This window comes from Oncorhynchus clarkii, chromosome 33 (assembly GCF_045791955.1).
Source record: "Oncorhynchus clarkii lewisi isolate Uvic-CL-2024 chromosome 33, UVic_Ocla_1.0, whole genome shotgun sequence".
Classification (NCBI taxonomy): Eukaryota; Metazoa; Chordata; class Actinopteri; order Salmoniformes; family Salmonidae; genus Oncorhynchus; species Oncorhynchus clarkii.
The window spans coordinates 35,675,441-35,695,473 of NC_092179.1; the positions used below are offsets into that span (position 1 = coordinate 35,675,441).

The 20,033-nt window shown below is 52.5% G+C and overlaps 1 protein-coding gene across 2 annotated transcripts; it reads right to left on the reverse strand.

Moving 5' to 3' along the window:
* Positions 1-1,122: 1,122 nt before the first annotated feature.
* On the reverse strand, positions 1,123-20,020 carry LOC139392723 (RNA-splicing ligase RtcB homolog). 2 transcript variants are annotated; one of them, XM_071140923.1, is made up of 13 exons: positions 19,825-19,981; positions 19,522-19,600; positions 19,347-19,414; positions 18,986-19,085; positions 18,726-18,882; positions 16,512-16,668; positions 15,784-15,943; positions 13,648-13,823; positions 11,885-12,073; positions 7,047-7,157; positions 6,445-6,537; positions 6,356-6,382; positions 1,533-1,772 (listed from the first exon to the last, which is right to left on the reverse strand). In XM_071140923.1, the coding sequence occupies exons 1-13, from the start codon at positions 19,915-19,917 to the stop codon at positions 1,665-1,667; spliced, it is 1,518 nt and encodes a 505-aa protein (XP_070997024.1). In that variant the 5' UTR covers positions 19,918-19,981; the 3' UTR covers positions 1,533-1,664. The 2 variants fall into 2 exon arrangements, with proteins under 2 accessions (XP_070997025.1, XP_070997024.1); XM_071140924.1 differs by lacking the exon at positions 6,356-6,382 and having other exon boundaries at positions 1,123-1,772; positions 6,418-6,537; positions 19,825-20,020.
* Positions 20,021-20,033: the final 13 nt, after the last annotated feature.

The window sequence follows — 20,033 nt, forward strand, 5'->3', positions numbered from 1 at the left end:
AGGTGCACCTGTGTAATGATCATGCTTCTTGATATGGATCATCAAGGAGAAGTGTTCACTGAAAGGGACGTGAAACAAAGTTGTGCACAACATTTCTGGGATGTTTTATTTCAGCTCCTCCCAGCAACCGACGTGTGTCGTTGCCCTTGAATCCCAGTTATTTTATACCATAGTGTTAGGTAGTATTGATATGTTGAGTCACTCAAGAGTCAAAAACTCTTTCAGTGGGGGGTTTCGCTCCTCCCTGATACTTGATTATGTCTGATTAGGAACTCCCCTGACTGACCTGGTTGTCTCTAAGTCTGAAAGGGAGACACCAGACGACACCAGGCCCCTTCATGGAATGCGTTTGGCATAAGCCGGGTCAACAGGAGGGCCTCAAAACATTTTTGGATCGCACCGTTGGCCACGCCCACCACCTCAGCTCCATCGCACCGTTGGCCACGCCCACCACCTCAGCTCCATTTTGAACCTGAAGAACCTGCAGTAAACACCATGTTCATCCAGCTGTACTTACTGTCCAGCCTCTGTAGAATAATCCATAGAACGTTAACACATCTCCGTGTTGCACCGGATGTTGAGCTGTATTTGAGTGGTCTGTTATTTATGCCATTGTTACAAATTAATCTTCTTCAGCCCCAGACCAGACTAATGGATATTCAGATATGATCCCAGACAGCACTAATGGATATTCAGATATGATCCCAGACAGCTTACCTCCAGACCAGACTAATGGATATTCAGATATGAGCAGACAGCTTACCTCACCAGACCAGACTAATGGATATTCAGATATGATCCCAGACAGCTTACCAGACCAGACTAATGGATATTCAGAAATGATCAGAGCCAGTTTACCTACAGACCAGACTAATGGATTTAAATCAAGATGATCCAGACTGGATCTAAATGTGGTGTTGGAAAAACAGAACGGATCACATCTGGCCACCCAGAACCAGGACCGGTTGTGGAGGGGAGACTGAAGGCAGTCAAATGTTTTGGCGGACTGGAGAAGGAAACACCGCACATTTACGAGAGATATGTTCATCCTGTATTAATCTGTCTTCATGAGTATCTTTATCGGTTCATCAAAACAACATTAAGTGTTTACTAATCCAGACACCAGGGTTTCTCCTACCAATGGGTGAGAGGTAGTGAGGGAAATCAATCTGGTCAGAGAATCGAGTTCCCAAACGATCTCCTCACCCTGTGAAGCTTTAGTGTTTGTTTTTTTCAGATGTTGGAACAAAGTGACTCCCAGGCATTAAATGCAAGTAGATCAATCTGTCATCTTGTATTTTATTATCTGTGGTTAACCTGATTCTCAAGGTTATTTTCCACAGTGACTTTGCCATGAATGAAAAGTAAACCCAAGACACTTCACCCTCTCAAACTTTACAATATTAAAGAGCCCATCCGGTCCAATTAAATTGATCACTCAACGGACAAATCACCCCCCCCCCCATGCCAAAATAATCATACTGGTCATAAACAGGAAGTGGAGCGGAGGAAACCGATCCCTTGTCAAGTCAGTCTATGAAGACGGACATGCTCACTCGCAGTCAGACACTTCCCCATTGGCTCCTCCGCCAGCTCTCTGCCTGGTGATTGGCTCCTGGAGGGAGTGCCATGGCCAATGCCGTCACTAGCAGAGCGGTGCAGCCTTATCCCTTGATCACAGCGATGGGTCGTAGTTTGATGGCTTTCTTGCTGATTCCAGCATCGTGACACGTGTTGACGACATCACACACGTTTTTGTACGACTCCGGAGCCTAGAAATGGTAAGAAAATACTGTTAGCCTTTATAACACAATAGCCACGACCCCCCCCCCACTGACTAGTCTGGGCGAAGCCTACCCCTTCCATGACCCCCCCCCCCCCCCCCCACTGTAGCTATAGCATGACTAGTCTGGGCGAAGCCTACCCCTTCCACGACCCCCCCCCCCCACTGTAGCTATAGCATGACTAGTCTGGGCGAAGCCTACCCCTTCCACGACCCCCCCCCCCACTGTAGCTATAGCATGACTAGTCTGGGCGAAGCCTACCCCTTCCACGACCCCCCCCCCACTGTAGCTATAGAATGACTAGTCTGGGCAAAGCCTACCCCTTCCATGACCCCCCCCCACTGTAGCTATAGAATGACTAGTCTGGGCAAAGCCTACCCCTTCCATGACCCCCCCCCCACTGTAGCTATAGCATGACTAGTCTGGGCGAAGCCAACCCCCCCCCCCCCCCACTGTAGCTATAGAATGACTAGTCTGGGCAAAGCCTACCCCTTCCATGACCCCCCACTGTAGCTATAGCATGACTAGTCTGGGCAAAGCCTACCCCTTCCACGACCTCCCCCCCACTGTAGCTATAGAATGACTAGTCTGGGCAAAGCCTACCCCTTCCACGACCCCCCCCCCCACTGTAGCTATAGCATGACTAGTCTGGGCGAAGCCTACCCCCCCACTGTAGCTATAGCATGACTAGCCTGGGTAAAGCCTACCCCTTCCACGACCCCCCCCCCCCAACACTGTAGCTATAGCATGACTAGTCTGGGTAAAGCCTACCCCTTCCATGAATAGTCTGGACGAAGCCTACCCCTTCCATGACCCCCCCCCAACACTCTAGCTATAGCATGACTAGTCTGGGCGAAGCCAACCCCCCCCCCCACTGTAGCTATAGAATGACTAGTCTGGGCAAAGCCAACCCCCCCCCCCACTGTAGCTATAGAATGACTAGTCTGGGCAAATCCTACCCCTTCCATGACCCCCCCCCCCCACTGTAGCTATAGAATGACTAGTCTGGGCAAAGCCTACCCCTTCCATGAATAGTCTGGACGAAGCCTACCCCTTCCACGACCCCCCCCCAACACTCTAGCTATAGCATGACTAGTCTGGGCGAAGCCAACCCCCCCCCCCCCCCCCACTGTAGCTATAGAATGACTAGTCTGGGCAAAGCCAACCCCCCCCCCCCCACTGTAGCTATAGAATGACTAGTCTGGGCAAATCCTACCCCTTCCATGACCCCCCCCCCCCCCCTCACTGTAGCTATAGAATGACTAGTCTGGGCAAAGCCTACCCCTTCCATGACTAGTCTGGGTGAAGCCTACCCCTTCCATGACCCCCCCCCCCACTGTAGCTATAGCATGACTAGTCTGGGCAAAGCCAACCCCCCCCCCCCACTGTAGCTATAGAATGACTAGTCTGGGCAAAGCCTACCCCCCCACTGTAGCTATAGCATGACTAGCCTGGGTAAAGCCTACCCCTTCCACGACCCCCCCCCCCCCCAACACTGTAGCTATAGCATGACTAGTCTGGGTAAAGCCTACCCCTTCCATGAATAGTCTGGACGAAGCCTACCCCTTCCACGACCCCCCCCCAACACTCTAGCTATAGCATGACTAGTCTGGGCGAAGCCAACCCCCCCCCCCCCCACTGTAGCTATAGAATGACTAGTCTGGGCGAAGCCAACCCCCCCCCCCCACTGTAGCTATAGAATGACTAGTCTGGGCAAAGCCAACCCCCCCCCCCACTGTAGCTATAGAATGACTAGTCTGGGCAAATCCTACCCCTTCCATGACCCCCCCCCCCCCACTGTAGCTATAGAATGACTAGTCTGGGCAAAGCCTACCCCTTCCATGAATAGTCTGGACGAAGCCTACCCCTTCCACGACCCCCCCCCAACACTCTAGCTATAGCATGACTAGTCTGGGCGAAGCCAACCCCCCCCCCCCCCACTGTAGCTATAGAATGACTAGTCTGGGCAAAGCCAACCCCCCCCCCCACTGTAGCTATAGAATGACTAGTCTGGGCAAATCCTACCCCTTCCATGACCCCCCCCCCCCCCACTGTAGCTATAGGATGACTAGTCTGGGCAAAGCCTACCCCTTCCATGACTAGTCTGGGTGAAGCCTACCCCTTCCATGACCCCCCCCCCCCACTGTAGCTATAGCATGACTAGTCTGGGCAAAGCCAACCCCCCCCCCCACTGTAGCTATAGAATGACTAGTCTGGGCAAAGCCAACCCCCCCCCACTGTAGCTATAGAATGACTAGTCTGGGCAAAGCCTACCCCTTCCACGACCTCCCCCCACTGTAGCTATAGCATGACTAGTCTGGGCGAAGCCAACCCCCCCCCCACTGTAGCTATAGAATGACTAGTCTGGGCAAAGCCTACCCCTTCCACGACCTCCCCCCCCACTGTAGCTATAGAATGACTAGCCTGGGTAAAGCCTACCCCTTCCACGACCCCCCCCCCCCAACACTGTAGCTATAGCATGACTAGTCTGGGTAAAGCCTACCCCTTCCATGAATAGTCTGGACGAAGCCTACCCCTTCCACGACCCCCCCCCAACACTCTAGCTATAGCATGACTAGTCTGGGCGAAGCCAACCCCCCCCCCCCACTGTAGCTATAGAATGACTAGTCTGGGCAAAGCCAACCCCCCCCCCCACTGTAGCTATAGAATGACTAGTCTGGGCAAATCCTACCCCTTCCATGACCCCCCCCCCCCCACTGTAGCTATAGAATGACTAGTCTGGGCAAAGCCTACCCCTTCCATGAATAGTCTGGACGAAGCCTACCCCTTCCACGACCCCCCCCCAACACTCTAGCTATAGCATGACTAGTCTGGGCGAAGCCAACCCCCCCCCCCCCCACTGTAGCTATAGAATGACTAGTCTGGGCGAAGCCAACCCCCCCCCCCCACTGTAGCTATAGAATGACTAGTCTGGGCAAAGCCAACCCCCCCCCCCACTGTAGCTATAGAATGACTAGTCTGGGCAAATCCTACCCCTTCCATGACCCCCCCCCCCCCCACTGTAGCTATAGAATGACTAGTCTGGGCAAAGCCTACCCCTTCCATGAATAGTCTGGACGAAGCCTACCCCTTCCACGACCCCCCCCCAACACTCTAGCTATAGCATGACTAGTCTGGGCGAAGCCAACCCCCCCCCCCCCCACTGTAGCTATAGAATGACTAGTCTGGGCAAAGCCAACCCCCCCCCCCACTGTAGCTATAGAATGACTAGTCTGGGCAAAGCCTACCCCTTCCATGACTAGTCTGGGTGAAGCCTACCCCTTCCATGACCCCCCCCCCCCACTGTAGCTATAGCATGACTAGTCTGGGCAAAGCCAACCCCCCCCCCCACTGTAGCTATAGAATGACTAGTCTGGGCAAAGCCAACCCCCCCCCCACTGTAGCTATAGAATGACTAGTCTGGGCAAAGCCTACCCCTTCCACGACCTCCCCCCACTGTAGCTATAGCATGACTAGTCTGGGCGAAGCCAACCCCCCCCCCACTGTAGCTATAGAATGACTAGTCTGGGCAAAGCCTACCCCTTCCACGACCTCCCCCCCCACTGTAGCTATAGAATGACTAGTCTGGGCAAAGCCAACCCCCCCCCACTGTAGCTATAGAATGACTAGTCTGGGCAAAGCCTACCCCTTCCACGACCTCCCCCCACTGTAGCTATAGCATGACTAGTCTGGGCGAAGCCTACCCCTTCCACGACCCCCCCCCCCCCCCCCCCACTGTAGCTATAGCATGACTAGTCTGGGCAAAGCCTACCCCTTCCACGACCCCCCCCCCCCCCCACTGTAGCTATAGCATGACTAGTCTGGGCGAAGCCAACCCTTCCATGACTAGTCTGGACGAAGCCTACCCCTTCCATGACTAGTCTGGGCGAAGCCAACCCTTCCATGACTAGTCTGGGCGAAGCCAACCATTCCATGACTAGTCTGGGCGAAGCCAACCATTCCATGACTAGTCTGGGCGAAGCCTAACCCTTCCATGACTAGTTTGGGCGAAGCCAACCCTTCCATGACTATCTTGGGCGAAGCCAACCCTTCCATGACTATCTTGGGCGAAGCCAACCCTTCCATGACTATCTTGGGCGAAGCCAACCCTTCCATGACTATCTTGGGCGAAGCGAAGCCAACCCCTTCCATTACTTTTTTGGGCGAAGCCAAGCCTATCCCTTCCATGACTAGTCTGGGCGAAGCCTACCCCTTCCATTACTTTTTTGGGCAAAGCCTACCCCTTCCATTACTTTTTTGGGCGAAGCCAAGCCTATCCCTTCCATGACTAGCTTGGGCGAAGCCTACCCCTTCCGTGACTAGCTTGGGCGAAGCCTAACGCTTCCATGACTAGCTTGGGCGAAGCCTAACTCTTCCATGACTAGTTTGAGCGAAGCCTACCCCTTCCATGACTAGTCTGGGCGAAACCTACCCCTTCCATGACTAGTTTGGGCGAAGCCTACCTCCTCCATGACTAGTTTGGGCGAAGCGAAGCCTACCTCTTCCATGACTAGTTTGGGCGAAGTGAAGCCTACCCCTTCCATGACTAGTTTGGGCGAAGCGAAGCCTACCTCTTCCATGACTAGTTTGGGCGAAGCCTAACCCTTCCATGACTAGTTTGGGCGAAGCCTACCTCCTCCATAACTAGTTTGGGCGAAGCCACCCTGATGGCGATACCCTTGTCTGCCAGCTTATCCAACACGTCCTGGAAGTCGATGTTCCTGCGGGATTTGGCCCGAGACAGAGCCCGACCCTGGAGACAAGAGTTCAATGTTGAGGAGTAGATAAAACATGTTCTTGATAATGAACAGATGGATGCAGTCCATCGTTACTACTTGTTATAGTATGGACATACCTAGGAACACAGCGACAGAGAGGTGCAGTAAAGCGACAGAGAGGTGCAGTAAAGCGACAGATGTGCAGTAAAGCGACAGAGAGGTGCAGTAAAGCGACAGAAAGGTGCAGTAAAGCGACAGAAAGGTGCAGTAAAGCGACAGAAAGGTGCAGTAAAGCGACAGAGAGGTGTAGTAAAGCGACAGAGAGGTGTAGTAAAGCGACAGAGAGGTGTAGTAAAGCGACAGAGAGGTGTAGTAAAGCGACAGAGAGGTGTAGTAAAGCGACAGAGAGGTGTAGTAAAGCGACAGAGAGGTGCAGTAAAGCGACAGAGAGGTGCAGTAAAGCGACAGAGGTGCAGTAAAGCGACAGAGGTGCAGTAAAGCGACAGAGGTGCAGTAAAGCGACAGAGGTGCAGTAAAGCCTTACCGCGCCGTGGCAGGTGGTGCCGAAGGTCTCCGTCATGCCCTGTTCCGTGCCCGTCAGGACGTAACTGCAGGTGCCCATCGTGCCCCCGATCAACACCGGCTGGCCTGTCAGCTGATTGGACCAGAAACAGGAAGCATTTTAAAAACAGTCTCTGCATCAAAATGACACCACTTTAGGGCCCTCCCTATATAGGGCACTACTTTAGAGCCAGAGCCACATAGGGCTGTTAGATTGGCCCTAAAGCAGATATGGATTAAGGTTATATGGATTAAGGTAGTCTACAGGGATGAGGGTGGGCACCTGGTAGTCTACAGGGATGAGGGTGGGCACCTGGTAGTCTACAGGGATGAGGGTGGGCACCTGGTAGTCTACAGGGATGAGGGGGGGGGGGGGGGGACCTGGTAATCTATAGGGATGAGAGGGGGGGGTGGGCACCTGGTAGTCTGCAGGGATGAGGGGGGGGGGGACCTGGTAATCTATAGGGATGAGAGGGGGGGGGGGACCTGGTAGTCTACAGGGATGAGAGGGTGGTACCTGGTAGTCTACAGGGATGAGGGGGTGGTACCTGGTTGTCTACAGGGATGAGGGGGTGGTACCTGGTTGTCTACAGGGATGAGGGGGTGGTACCTGGTAGTCTACAGGGATGAGAGGGTGGTACCCATCCCTGTAGTCTACAGGGATGAGGGGGTGGTACCTGGTAGTCTACAGGGATGAGAAAGGGGTACCTGGTAGTCTACAGGGATGAGGGGGTGTACCTGGTAGTCTACAGGGATGAGAGGAGGTACCTGGTAGTCTACAGGGATGAGAGGGTGGTACCTGGTAGTCTACAGGGATGAGGAGGAGGTACCTGGTAGTCTACAGGGATGAGGGGGGTGTACCTGGTAGTCTACAGGGATGAGGAGGAGGTACCTGGTAGTCTACAGGGATGAGGGGGGTGTACCTGGTAGTCTACAGGGATGAGAAAGGGGTACCTGGTAGTCTACAGGGATGAGGGGGTGTACCTGGTAGTCTACAGGGATGAGCGGGTACCTGGTAGTCTACAGGGATGAGAGGAGGTACCTGGTAGTCTACAGGGATGAGAGGGTGGTACCTGGTAGTCTACAGGGATGAGAGGGTGGTACCTGGTAGTCTACAGGGATGAGAGGGTGGTACCTGGTAGTCTACAGGGATGAGAGGGTGGTACCTGGTAGTCTACAGGGATGAGGAGGAGGTACCTGGTAGTCTACAGGGATGAGGGGGGTGTACCTGGTAGTCTACAGGGATGAGAGGGGGTACCTGGTAGTCTACAGGGATGAGGGGGGGTACCTGGTAGTCTACAGGGATGAGGGGGGGGTACCTGGTAGTCTACAGGGATGAGGGGGGGTACCTGGTAGTCTACAGGGATGAGGAGGAGGTACCTGGTAGTCTACAGGGATGAGAGGAGGTACCTGGTAGTCTACAGGGATGAGGGAGTACCTGGTAGTCTACAGGGATGAGGGGGGTGTACCTGGTAGTCTACAGGGATGAGAGGAAGTACCTGGTAGTCTACAGGGATGAGGAGGAGGTACCTGGTAGTCTACAGGGATGAGAGGGGGGGGGGGAGGGTACCTGGTAGTCTACAGGGATGAGAGGGGGGGGGGGTACCTGGTAGTCTACAGGGATGAGAGGAGGTACCTGGTAGTCTACAGGGATGAGAGGAGGTACCTGGTAGTCTACAGGGATGAGGAGGAGGTACCTGGTAGTCTACAGGGATGAGAGGGGGGGGGGGTACCTGGTAGTCTACAGGGATGAGAGGAGGTACCTGGTAGTCTACAGGGATGAGGGGGGGTACCTGGTAGTCTACAGGGATGAGAGGAGGTACCTGGTAGTCTACAGGGATGAGGGAGTACCTGGTAGTCTACAGGGATGAGAGGGGGTACCTGGTAGTCTACAGGGATGAGAGGAGGTACCTGGTAGTCTACAGGGATGAGAGGAGGTACCTGGTAGTCTACAGGGATGAGAGGAGGTACCTGGTAGTCTACAGGGATGAGGGGGTACCCGGTAGTCTACAGGGATGAGGGAGTACCTGGTAGTCTACAGGGATGAGGGGGAGGTACCTGGTAGTCTACAGGGATATGAGGGGGTACCTGGTAGTCTACAGGGATGAGGGGGTGGTACCTGGTTGTCTACAGGGATGAGGAGGTACCTGGTAGTCTACAGGGATGAGGGAGTACCTGGTAGTCTACAGGGATGAGAGGGGGTACCTGGTAGTCTACAGGGATGAGAGGGGGTACCTGGTAGTCTACAGGGATGAGGGGGTACCTGGTAGTCTACAGGGATGAGGGGGTACCTGGTAGTCTACAGGGATGAGGGGGTACCTGGTAGTCTACAGGGATGAGGGAGTACCTGGTAGTCTACAGGGATGAGGGGGTACCTGGTAGTCTATAGGGATGAGAGGGGGTACCTGGTAGTCTACAGGGATGAGGGAGTACCTGGTAGTCTACAGGGATGAGAGGAGGTACCTGGTAGTCTACAGGGATGAGGGGGTACCTGGTAGTCTACAGGGATGAGGGAGTACCTGGTAGTCTACAGGGATGAGAGGAGGTACCTGGTAGTCTACAGGGATGAGGGAGTACCTGGTAGTCTATAGGGATGAGAGGGGGTACCTGGTAGTCTACAGGGATGAGAGGGGGTACCTGGTAGTCTACAGGGATGAGAGGAGGTACCTGGTAGTCTACAGGGATGAGAGGGGGTACCTGGTAGTCTACAGGGATGAGAGGAGGTACCTGGTAGTCTACAGGGATGAGGGAGTACCTGGTAGTCTACAGGGATGAGGGGGTGGTACCTGGTAGTCTACAGGGATGAGGGAGTACCTGGTAGTCTACAGGGATGAGAGGAGGTACCTGGTAGTCTACAGGGATGAGGGGGGGTACCTGGTAGTCTACAGGGATGAGAGGGGGTACCTGATAGTCTACAGGGATGAGAGGGGGTACCTGGTAGTCTACAGGGATGAGGGAGTACCTGGTAGTCTACAGGGATGAGAGGGGGTACCTGGTAGTCTACAGGGATGAGGGGGGGTACCTGGTAGTCTACAGGGATGAGGGGGGGTACCTGGTAGTCTACAGGGATGAGGGAGTACCTGGTAGTCTACAGGGATGAGGGGGGTACCTGGTAGTCTACAGGGATGAGGGAGTACCTGGTAGTCTACAGGGATGAGAGGAGGTACCTGGTAGTCTACAGGGATGAGGGGGGGTACCTGGTAGTCTACAGGGATGAGGGGGGGTACCTGGTAGTCTACAGGGATGAGGGAGTACCTGGTAGTCTACAGGGATGAGAGGAGGTACCTGGTAGTCTACAGGGATGAGGGAGTACCTGGTAGTCTACAGGGATGAGAGGAGGTACCTGGTAGTCTACAGGGATGAGGGAGTACCTGGTAGTCTACAGGGATGAGAGGGGGTACCTGGTAGTCTACAGGGATGAGAGGAGGTACCTGGTAGTCTACAGGGATGAGGGAGTACCTGGTAGTCTACAGGGATGAGAGGAGGTACCTGGTAGTCTACAGGGATGAGAGGAGGTACCTGGTAGTCTACAGGGATGAGGGGGGGTACCTGGTAGTCTACAGGGATGAGGGGGAGTACCTGGTAGTCTACAGGGATGAGGTGGGGTACCTGGTAGTCTACAGGGATGAGGGGGTTACCTGGTAGTCTACAGGGATGAGGGGGGGTACCTGGTAGTCTACAGGGATGAGGGGGGGTACCTGGTAGTCTACAGGGATGAGGGAGTACCTGGTAGTCTACAGGGATGAGAGGAGGTACCTGGTAGTCTACAGGGATGAGGGAGTACCTGGTAGTCTACAGGGATGAGGGGGGGTACCTGGTAGTCTACAGGGATGAGAGGAGGTACCTGGTAGTCTACAGGGATGAGGGAGTACCTGGTAGTCTACAGGGATGAGGGAGTACCTGGTAGTCTACAGGGATGAGGGAGTACCTGGTAGTCTACAGGGATGAGAGGAGGTACCTGGTAGTCTACAGGGATGAGAGGAGGTACCTGGTAGTCTACAGGGATGAGGGGGTACCTGGTAGTCTACAGGGATGAGGGAGTACCTGGTAGTCTACAGGGATGAGAAGAGGTACCTGGTAGTCTACAGGGATGAGGGAGTACCTGGTAGTCTACAGGGATGAGGGGGTACCTGGTAGTCTACAGGGATGAGGGAGTACCTGGTAGTCTACAGGGATGAGAGGGGGTACCTGGTAGTCTACAGGGATGAGAGGGGGTACCTGGTAGTCTACAGGGATGAGGGAGTACCTGGTAGTCTACAGGGATGAGGGGGTGGTACCTGGTAGTCTACAGGGATGAGGGGGGGTACCTGGTAGTCTACAGGGATGAGGGGGGGTACCTGGTAGTCTACAGGGATGAGAGGAGGTGCCTGGTAGTCTACAGGGATGAGGGGGTACCTGGTAGTCTACAGGGATGAGGGGGGGTACCTGGTAGTCTACAGGGATGAGGGGGGGTACCTGGTAGTCTACAGGGATGAGGGAGTACCTGGTAGTCTACAGGGATGAGGGAGTACCTGGTAGTCTACAGGGATGAGGGAGTACCTGGTAGTCTACAGGGATGAGGGGGTACCTGGTAGTCTACAGGGATGAGAGGAGGTACCCGGTAGTCTACAGGGATGAGGGAGTACCTGGTAGTCTACAGGGATGAGGGAGTACCTGGTAGTCTACAGGGATGAGGGAGTACCTGGTAGTCTACAGGGATGAGGGGGTACCTGGTAGTCTACAGGGATGAGAGAGTACCTGGTAGTCTACAGGGATGAGGGAGTACCTGGTAGTCTACAGGGATGAGGGGGTACCTGGTAGTCTACAGGGATGAGGGAGTACCTGGTAGTCTACAGGGATGAGGGGGTGGTGTGGAGGGAAGGCCCGGGTGGATCCCTTGCGATGCAGCAGTAGAGTCTTCTGTTTCCCATCTACCATGTGTTCCTCCACCTTGGCGATGTTATGAGACACGTCATAGATCACATGCATGTCCAGGTCATCAGGAGTGGTGGTGAACACCTTGGCAAACGCCTGGAGGAGACAGAGACGCGGAGAAGTCACACTGGAGTGGTCAGTTACCTGTCTCAGGTGGGGTCAGTTAGGGTCAGTTACCCGTCTCAGGTGGGGTCAGTTACCCGTCTCAGGTGGGGTCAGTTACCTGTCTCAGGTGGGGTCAGTTAGGGTCAGTTACCCGTCTCAGGCGGGGTCAGTTACCTGTCTCAGGTGGGGTCAGTTAGGGTCAGTTACCCGTCTCAGGTGTGGTCAGTTACCCGTCTCAGGTGGGGTCAGTTAGGGTCAGTTACCCGTCTCAGGTGGGGTCAGTTACCTGTCTCAGGTAGGGTCAGTTACCTGTCTCAGGTAGGGTCAGTTACCTGTCTCAGGTGGGGTCAGTTAGGGTCAGTTACCCGTCTCAGGTGGGGTCAGTTACCCGTCTCAGGTGGGGTCAGTTACCCGTCTCAGGTGGGGTCAGTTACCAGTCTCAGGTGGGGTCAGTTACCCGTCTCAGGTGGGGTCAGTTACCCGTCTCAGGTGGGGTCAGTTACCTGTCTCCGGTGGGGTCAGTTACCCGTCTCAGGTGGGGTCAGTTACCCGTCTCAAGTGGGGTGAGTTGGGGTCAGTTACCCGTCTCAGGTGGGGTCAGTTGGGGTCAGTTACCCGTCTCAGGTGGGGTCAGTTACCCGTCTCAGGTGGGGTCAGTTACCCGTCTCAGGTGGGGTCAGTTACCCGTCTCAGGTGGGGTCAGTTACCCGTCTCAGGTGGGGTCAGTTACCCGTCTCAGGTGGGGTCAGTTACCCGTCTGAAGTGGGGTCAGTTACCCGTCTCAAGTGCGGTCAGTTAGGGTCAATTACCTGTCTCAGGTAGGGTCAGTTACCTGTCTCAGGTGGGGTCAGTTACCTGTCTCAGGTAGGGTCAGTTACCCGTCTCAGGTGGGGTCAGTTACCCGTCTCAGGTGGGGTCAGTTACCCGTCTCAGGTGGGGTCAGTTACCCGTCTCAAGTGGGGTGAGTTGGGGTCAGTTACCCGTCTCAGGTGGGGTCAGTTGGGGTCAGTTACCCGTCTCAGGTGGGGTCAGTTACCCGTCTCAGGTGGGGTCAGTTACCCGTCTCAGGTGGGGTCAGTTACCAGTCTCAGGTGGGGTCAGTTACCCGTCTCAGGTGGGGTCAGTTACCCGTCTCAGGTGGGGTCAGTTACCCGTCTCAGGTGGGGTCAGTTACCCGTCTCAGGTGGGGTCAGTTACCCGTCTCAGGTGGGGTCAGTTACCCGTCTCAGGTGGGGTCAGTTACCCATCTCAGGTGGGGTCAGTTACCCGTCTCAGGTGGGGTCAGTTACCCGTCTCAGGTGGGGTCAGTTACCCGTCTCAGGTGGGGTCAGTTACCCGTCTCAGGTAGGGTCAGTTACCTGTCTCAGGTAGGGTCAGCTACCTGTCTCAGGTAGGGTCAGTTACCTGTCTCAGGTAGGGTCAGTTACCTGTCTCAGGTAGGGTCAGTTACCCGTCTCAGGTAGGGTCAGTTACCCGTCTCAGGTAGGGTCAGTTACCCGTCTCAGGTAGGGTCAGTTACCTGTCTCAGGTAGGGTCAGTTACCTGTCTCAGGTAGGGTCAGATACCTGTCGTGTGAGGAAGGTCATAGAGGAACGGTTGACCCAGGCATAGTTGCCGGCGGCGGCCATTCCTTTCAGGTAGTCTTGTCCCTCCTCTGAAAAGATACGGGCGCACGCCAGCTGACGATCGTTCACCTGGATCTTGTCTCGCTTCATCGCCTTCTCCATGGCAACCAGGGCATCTACCAGAACATATACAGTACCAGTCAAAAGTTGGGACACCTAATTATTCAAGGGTTGTTCTTCAGTGGCTTCAGGAAGTATTCAGACCCCTTGACTTTTTCCACATTTTGTTACGTGACAAACTTAATCTAAAATGGATTCAATTGTCCCCCCACAATCTGCACACAATGCCCCATAATGACAAAGTAAAAAGGTTTTTACTTATTTATAAAAAACAAATTTTACCTAAGTATTCAAACCCTTAATTCAGTACTTTGTTGCAGCACCTTAGGCAGTAATTACAGGCTCGAGTCTTCTTGGGTATGACCCTACAAGCTTGGCACAACTGTATTTGGGGAGTTTATCCCATTCTTCTTTGCAGATTCTCTCAAGCTCTGTCAGGTTGGATGGGGAGCGTTGCTGCACAGCTATTTTCAGGTCTCTCCAGAGATGTTCGATCGGGTTCAAGTCCAGGCTCTGGCTGGGCCACTCAAGGACATTCAGAGACTTGTCCTAAAGCCACTCCTGTGTTGTCTTGGCTGTGCGCTTAGGGTCGTTGTCCTGTTGGAAGGTGAACCTTTGCCCCCCCCACCAGTCTGAGGTCCTGAGCAGGTTTTCATCAAGGATCTCTCTGTAATTTGTTCTGTTCATCTTTCCCTCGATCCGGACTAGTCTCCCAGTCCCTGCTGCTGAAAAACATCCCCACAGCATGATGCAGCCACCACCATGCTTCACCGTAGGGATGGTGCCAGGTTTCCTCCAGACGTGATGCTTGGCATTCAGGCCAAGAGTCCAATCTTGGTTTCATCAGACCAGAGAATCTTGTTTCTCATGGTCTGAGTCCTTTAGGTGCCTTCAGGAAAACTCATAGGGGGCTGTCATGTGTCTTTTTACTGAGGAGTGGCTTCCGTCTGGCCACTCTACCATAAAGGCCTGATTGGTGGAGTGCTGCAGAGATGGTTGTCATTCTGGAAGGTTGTCCCATCTCCACAGAGGAACTCTGGAGCTCTGCCAGAGTGACCATCGGGTTCTTGGTCACCTCTCTGACCAAGGCCCATCTCCACCGATTGCTCAGTTTGGCCGGGTGACCAGCTCTATGAAGAGTCTTGGTGGTTCCAAACTTCTTCCATTTAAGAATGATGGAGGCCACTGTGTTCTTGGAGACATTCAACACTGCAGAAATGTTTTGGTACCCTTCCCCAGATCTGTGCCTCGACACAATTCTGTCTCGGAGCTCTACGGACAATTCCTTCGACCTCATGGCTTGGTTTTTGCTCTGACATGCACTGTCAACTGTGGGACCTTATATATAGACAGGTGTGTGCCTTTCCAAATCATGTCCAATCAATGTCATTTATGACAGGTGGACTCCAATCAAATTGTAGAAACATTTCAAGGATGATCAATGGAAATAGGATGCACCTGAGCTCAATGGAAACAGGAAGCACCTGAGGTCAATGGAAACAGGATGCACCCAAGCTCAATGGAAACAGGAAGCACCTGAGCTCAATGGAAACAGGAAGCACCTGAGCTCAATGGAAACAGGAAGCACCGGAGGTCAATGGAAACAGGATGCACCTGAGCTCAATTTCAAGTCTCACAGCAAAGGGTCTGAATACTTATGTAAGGTATCCGTTTTTCTAATAAACCGTTTTCCCTTATGGGGTAGTGTATTTATGTGTATTTATGTGTATTTATGTGTATTTATGTATTTATGTATTTATGTGTATTTATTTTATCCATTTTAGAACAAAGTAACAGTCTTATTCTAAAATGGATCAATTATTTTTTTCCCTCAATGTATATTTTTACCTTTATTTAACCAGGTAAGTCATTGAAAAACACACCATTTACAACAACAACCTGACCAAGACAAGAACCAATACACCGTGCAGGCAACGCAGACAGGAGACCACGTTACAGACAATTCTTTAAAACGAAAATGCATATTTCCAACATGGGTAGAGAGAGCAGTCCTACCTGTCGCCACCTGGTGGCCCAGCCCCCTGCTGCCACTGTGGATCATCACACACACCTGGCCCTTGTGGTCGATGCCCATCTTCTTAGCAGCATAGTCATTATAGATCTCATCCACCACCTGGATCTCAGCGTAGTGGTTCCCTGCCCCCAGAGTACCTAGCTGGAATAAGGACAGGTCATTATAGATCTCAGCCCCCAGAGTACCTAGCTGGAATAAGGACAGGTCATTATAGATCTCATCCACCACCTGGATCTCAGCGTAGTGGTTCCTTGCCCCCAGAGTACCTAGCTGGAATAAGGACAGGTCATTATAGATCTCAGCCTCCAGAGTACCCAGCTGGAATAAGGACAGGTCATTATAGATCTCATCCACCACCTGGATCTCAGCGTAGTGGTTCCCTGCCCCCAGAGTACCCAGCTGGAATAAGGACAGGTCATTATAGATCTCAGCCCCCAGAGTACCCAGCTGGAATAAGGACAGGTCATTATAGATCTCAGCGTAGTGGTTCCCTGACCCCAGAGTACCCAGCTGGAATAAGGACAGGTCATTATAGGTTAGGGAGTGGCGTTACCTGAGGCAGGCCACTCTTCTTGGCCTGGGAGGAGACCTTGTTGGGGGTCAGGGGTCACTTAGGGAGTGGTGTTACCTGAGGCAGGCCTCTCTTCTTGGCCTTGGAGGAGACCTTGTTGGGGGTCAGGGGTCAGGGTTAGTTAGGGAGTGGTGTTACCTGAGGCAGGCCTCTCTTCTTGGCCTTGGAGGAGACCTTGTTGGGGTCGGCCTGCAGCATCCTGCCATACTCCTCACAGTGCTCCTTATCCTCTGCCCAGGCATAGCCTTCTCTCAGGGACCAGTCCACTCCCATCTCTAGAGCCTCCTCTAGATCCCTGTAACAGACACCAGGTTATCAGTCTATAGACAGCCTTCTCTCAGGGACCAGTCCCCTCCCATGTCTAGAGCCTCCTCTAGATCCCTGTAACAGACAGCCTTCTCTCAGGGACCAGTCCCCTCCCATCTCTAGAGCCTCCTCTAGATGCCTGTAACAGACACCAGGTTATCAGTCTATAGACAGCCTTCTCTCAGGGACCAGTCCCCTCCCATGTCTAGAGCCTCCTCTAGATCCCTGTAACAGACAGCCTTCTCTCAGGGACCAGTCCCCTCCCATCTCTAGAGCCTCCTCTAGATCCCTGTAACAGACAGAGCTTGAGAGGATCTTCAGAGAAGAACAGGAGAAAATCCCCAAATACAAGCTTGTAGCAACAATTTATAAACCTGTTCTTGCTTGGTCATTATGGAGTATTGTGTGTTTCATCCATTTTTAGAAAAAGGCTGTAAAGTAACAAAATGTGTAAAAGGTCAAGGGGTCTGAATACTTTCCAAAGGCCCTAACCTTAACCCCTAACCCTAACCCCTAACCTTAACCCATAACCTTAACCCATAACCTTAACCCCTAACCCTTAACCTGAACCCCCAACCCTAACCTTAACCCTAACCTTAACCCTAACCTTAACCCTCTAACCCTAACCCCTAACCCTAACCTTAACCCTAACCTTAACCCTCTAACCCCTAACCCTGACCCCTAACCCTAACCCTCTAACTCTAACCCTCTAACTCTAACCCTAACCTTAACCCTGCTCTATCCAAAGGGATTGGGTTAATGTTGTATTGGTGTCTGCAGACAGCAGGGTATTGGTGTATTGGTGTCTGTAGACAGCAGGGTATTGGTGTCTGCAGACAGCAGGGTATTGGTGTATTGGTGTCTGCAGACAGCAGGGTATTGGTGTATTGGTGCCTGTAGACAGCAGGGTATTGGTGTATTGGTGCCTGTAGACAGCAGGGTATTGGTGTATTGGTGTCTGTAGACAGCAGGGTATTGGTGTATTGGTGTCTGTAGACAGCAGGGTATTGGTGTATTGGTGTCTGTAGACAGCAGGGTATTGGTGTCTGTAGACAGCAGGGTATTGGTGTCTGTAGACAGCAGGGTATTGGTGTCTGTAGACAGCAGGGTATTGGTGTCTGTAGACAGCAGGGTATTGGTGTCTGTAGACAGCAGGGTATTGGTGTCTGTAGACAGCAGGGTATTGGTGTCTGTAGACAGCAGGGTATTGGTGTATTGGTGCCTGTAGACAGCAGGGTATTGGTGTATTGGTGTCTGTAGACAGCAGGGTATTGGTGTCTGTAGATAGCAGGGTATTGGTGTCTGTAGACAGCAGGGTATTGGTGCCTGTAGACAGCAGGGTATTGGTGCCTGTAGACAGCAGGGTATTGGTGTATTGGTGTCTGTAGACAGCAGGGTATTGGTGCCTGTAGACAGCAGGGTATTGGTGTATTGGTGCCTGTAGACAGCAGGGTATTGGTGTATTGGTGCCTGTAGACAGCAGGGTATTTGTGTATTGGTGCCTGTAGACAGCAGGGTATTGGTGTATTGGTGTCTGTAGACAGCAGGGTATTGGTGTATTGGTGCCTGTAGACAGCAGGGTATTGGTGTATTGGTGTCTGTAGACAGCAGGGTATTGGTGTATTGGTGCCTGTAGACAGCAGGGTATTGGTGTATTGGTGCCTGTAGACAGCAGGGTATTGGTGTATTGGTGTCTGTAGACAGCAGGGTATTGGTGTCTGTAGACAGCAGGGTATTGGTGTATTGGTGTCTGTAGACAGCAGGGTATTGGTGTATTGGTGCCTGTAGACAGCAGGGTATTGGTGTATTGGTGTCTGTAGACAGCAGGGTATTGGTGTATTGGTGTCTGTAGACAGCAGGGTATTGGTGTATTGGTGTCTGTAGACAGCAGGGTATTGGTGTATTGGTGTCTGTAGACAGCAGGGTATTGGTGTCTGTAGACAGCAGGGTATTGGTGTCTGTAGACAGCAGGGTATTGGTGCCTGCAGACAGCAGGGTATTGGTGTATTGGTGTCTGCAGACAGCAGGGTATTGGTGCCTCCTTACTTGGCGGTCATAGGGATGACTCCCTTGGAGCCGACTCCTACAGGGATGTGGTCAAACAGGGCCTGAGCCAGCTGCTCCTTGACAGGCTGGACGTCTCCCTCGTCTAGGTTGGTCCTTAGTAGACGCACTCCACAGTTAATATCAAACCCCACACCACCTAGCTCACACACACACACACACACACACACACACGGTTAATGTCAAAACCCACACCAGAGATTAGACAGGAGAGCCTGTTGGACTGTGTGTATCCTCTGTACCTGGGGATACGACTGCGTTGGGGTCGCTCATGTCGAAGGCAGCCATGTTTCCGATGGCGAACCCATACCCTGAGTGGCAGTCTGGCAGGCCGATGGACCTCTGAGGGAGAGAGAGAGAGAGAGGTTTGGGGACACTATTAGGCCTTGTTTCCTGGACACAGGTTAAGAGAAATCCTGGACTGACAAGCAAACTCATTGAAAGTGCTTCTTAGTCTGTTACAAGGCTAAATATGTGTGGGGGAAACCGGTGAGATATTACAGAGGTGTCAATATGTCAGTTTATAGCTGGTTAGATAACGGCTGTCAGCGTCATCTCCACTGACTTGTGTTAAGGACTGATCCGGACCAGACATCTACTTACATGGACTATACCCGGCAGAGCTGCAACGTTTCCAATCTGTTTCATGGCAGGGAGAAACCCACCAAAACCTGACGACAATAACAACAACCAAATCAGTCAAATCAACTGGGAAAACAATACAGGAGCGGGCTTGTCTGTTAACATGGCATCATGTGTTGTTGTTGTTGTTGTCTACCTCCTCCTTTACACGCGTTACGCAGCTCCTCAAACATCAGCTTCTCCAGGGACTCGTTGACGTAAAACACTCCTTCCACCTGGAATCAAATGGGAAGGATTTGATGAGCTGTCAAGTCCATAAGCCATATTAGGTTAGCTAAATTAGATAGCTACTATGCTCTTACACCTTATCTACAAACAAAAGACAACAGCAACAATAACAGAGTCAAGCTGGATAGTAACAAGCCACGTCTGAAGCTATCAAACTACCGACATGTGCTAACGTTAATTCATTCCATATAAGTTCGTTTTAGCTAATCACCTGCATATTTGGGACGAAACCTTTCTTGATTCGCCAGCAGTTCTTGTCAATCTTGTCCAAATATTGTAACTCGTCATTGTACGATCGACTCATGATATGATTATGTAGCTCGCTGTTTATTTCACTTATATTTCAGCAGTGTCTGATTCTGTTCTGAACCAACAAACTACAACTACGGCAACTCAGAGGCGTCCGTACAAAACGCGTTT

What these genes read in the sequence shown, in the direction of transcription:
- LOC139392723 (XM_071140924.1), bottom strand. Translation starts at nt 19,917, where the DNA reads ATGAGTCGATCGTACAATGACGAGTTACAATATTTGGACAAGATTGAC. An exon ending in GGGCCACCAGGTGGCGACAG is followed by an intron (nt 13,824 to 15,783) that starts GTAGGACTGCTC and finishes ATGTTCTGGTAG; the next exon opens with ATGCCCTGGTTGCCATGGAG. An exon ending in CCAAACTAGTTATGGAGGAG is followed by an intron (nt 1,773 to 6,417) that starts GTAGGCTTCGCC and finishes TACCATTTCTAG; the next exon opens with GCTCCGGAGTCGTACAAAAA.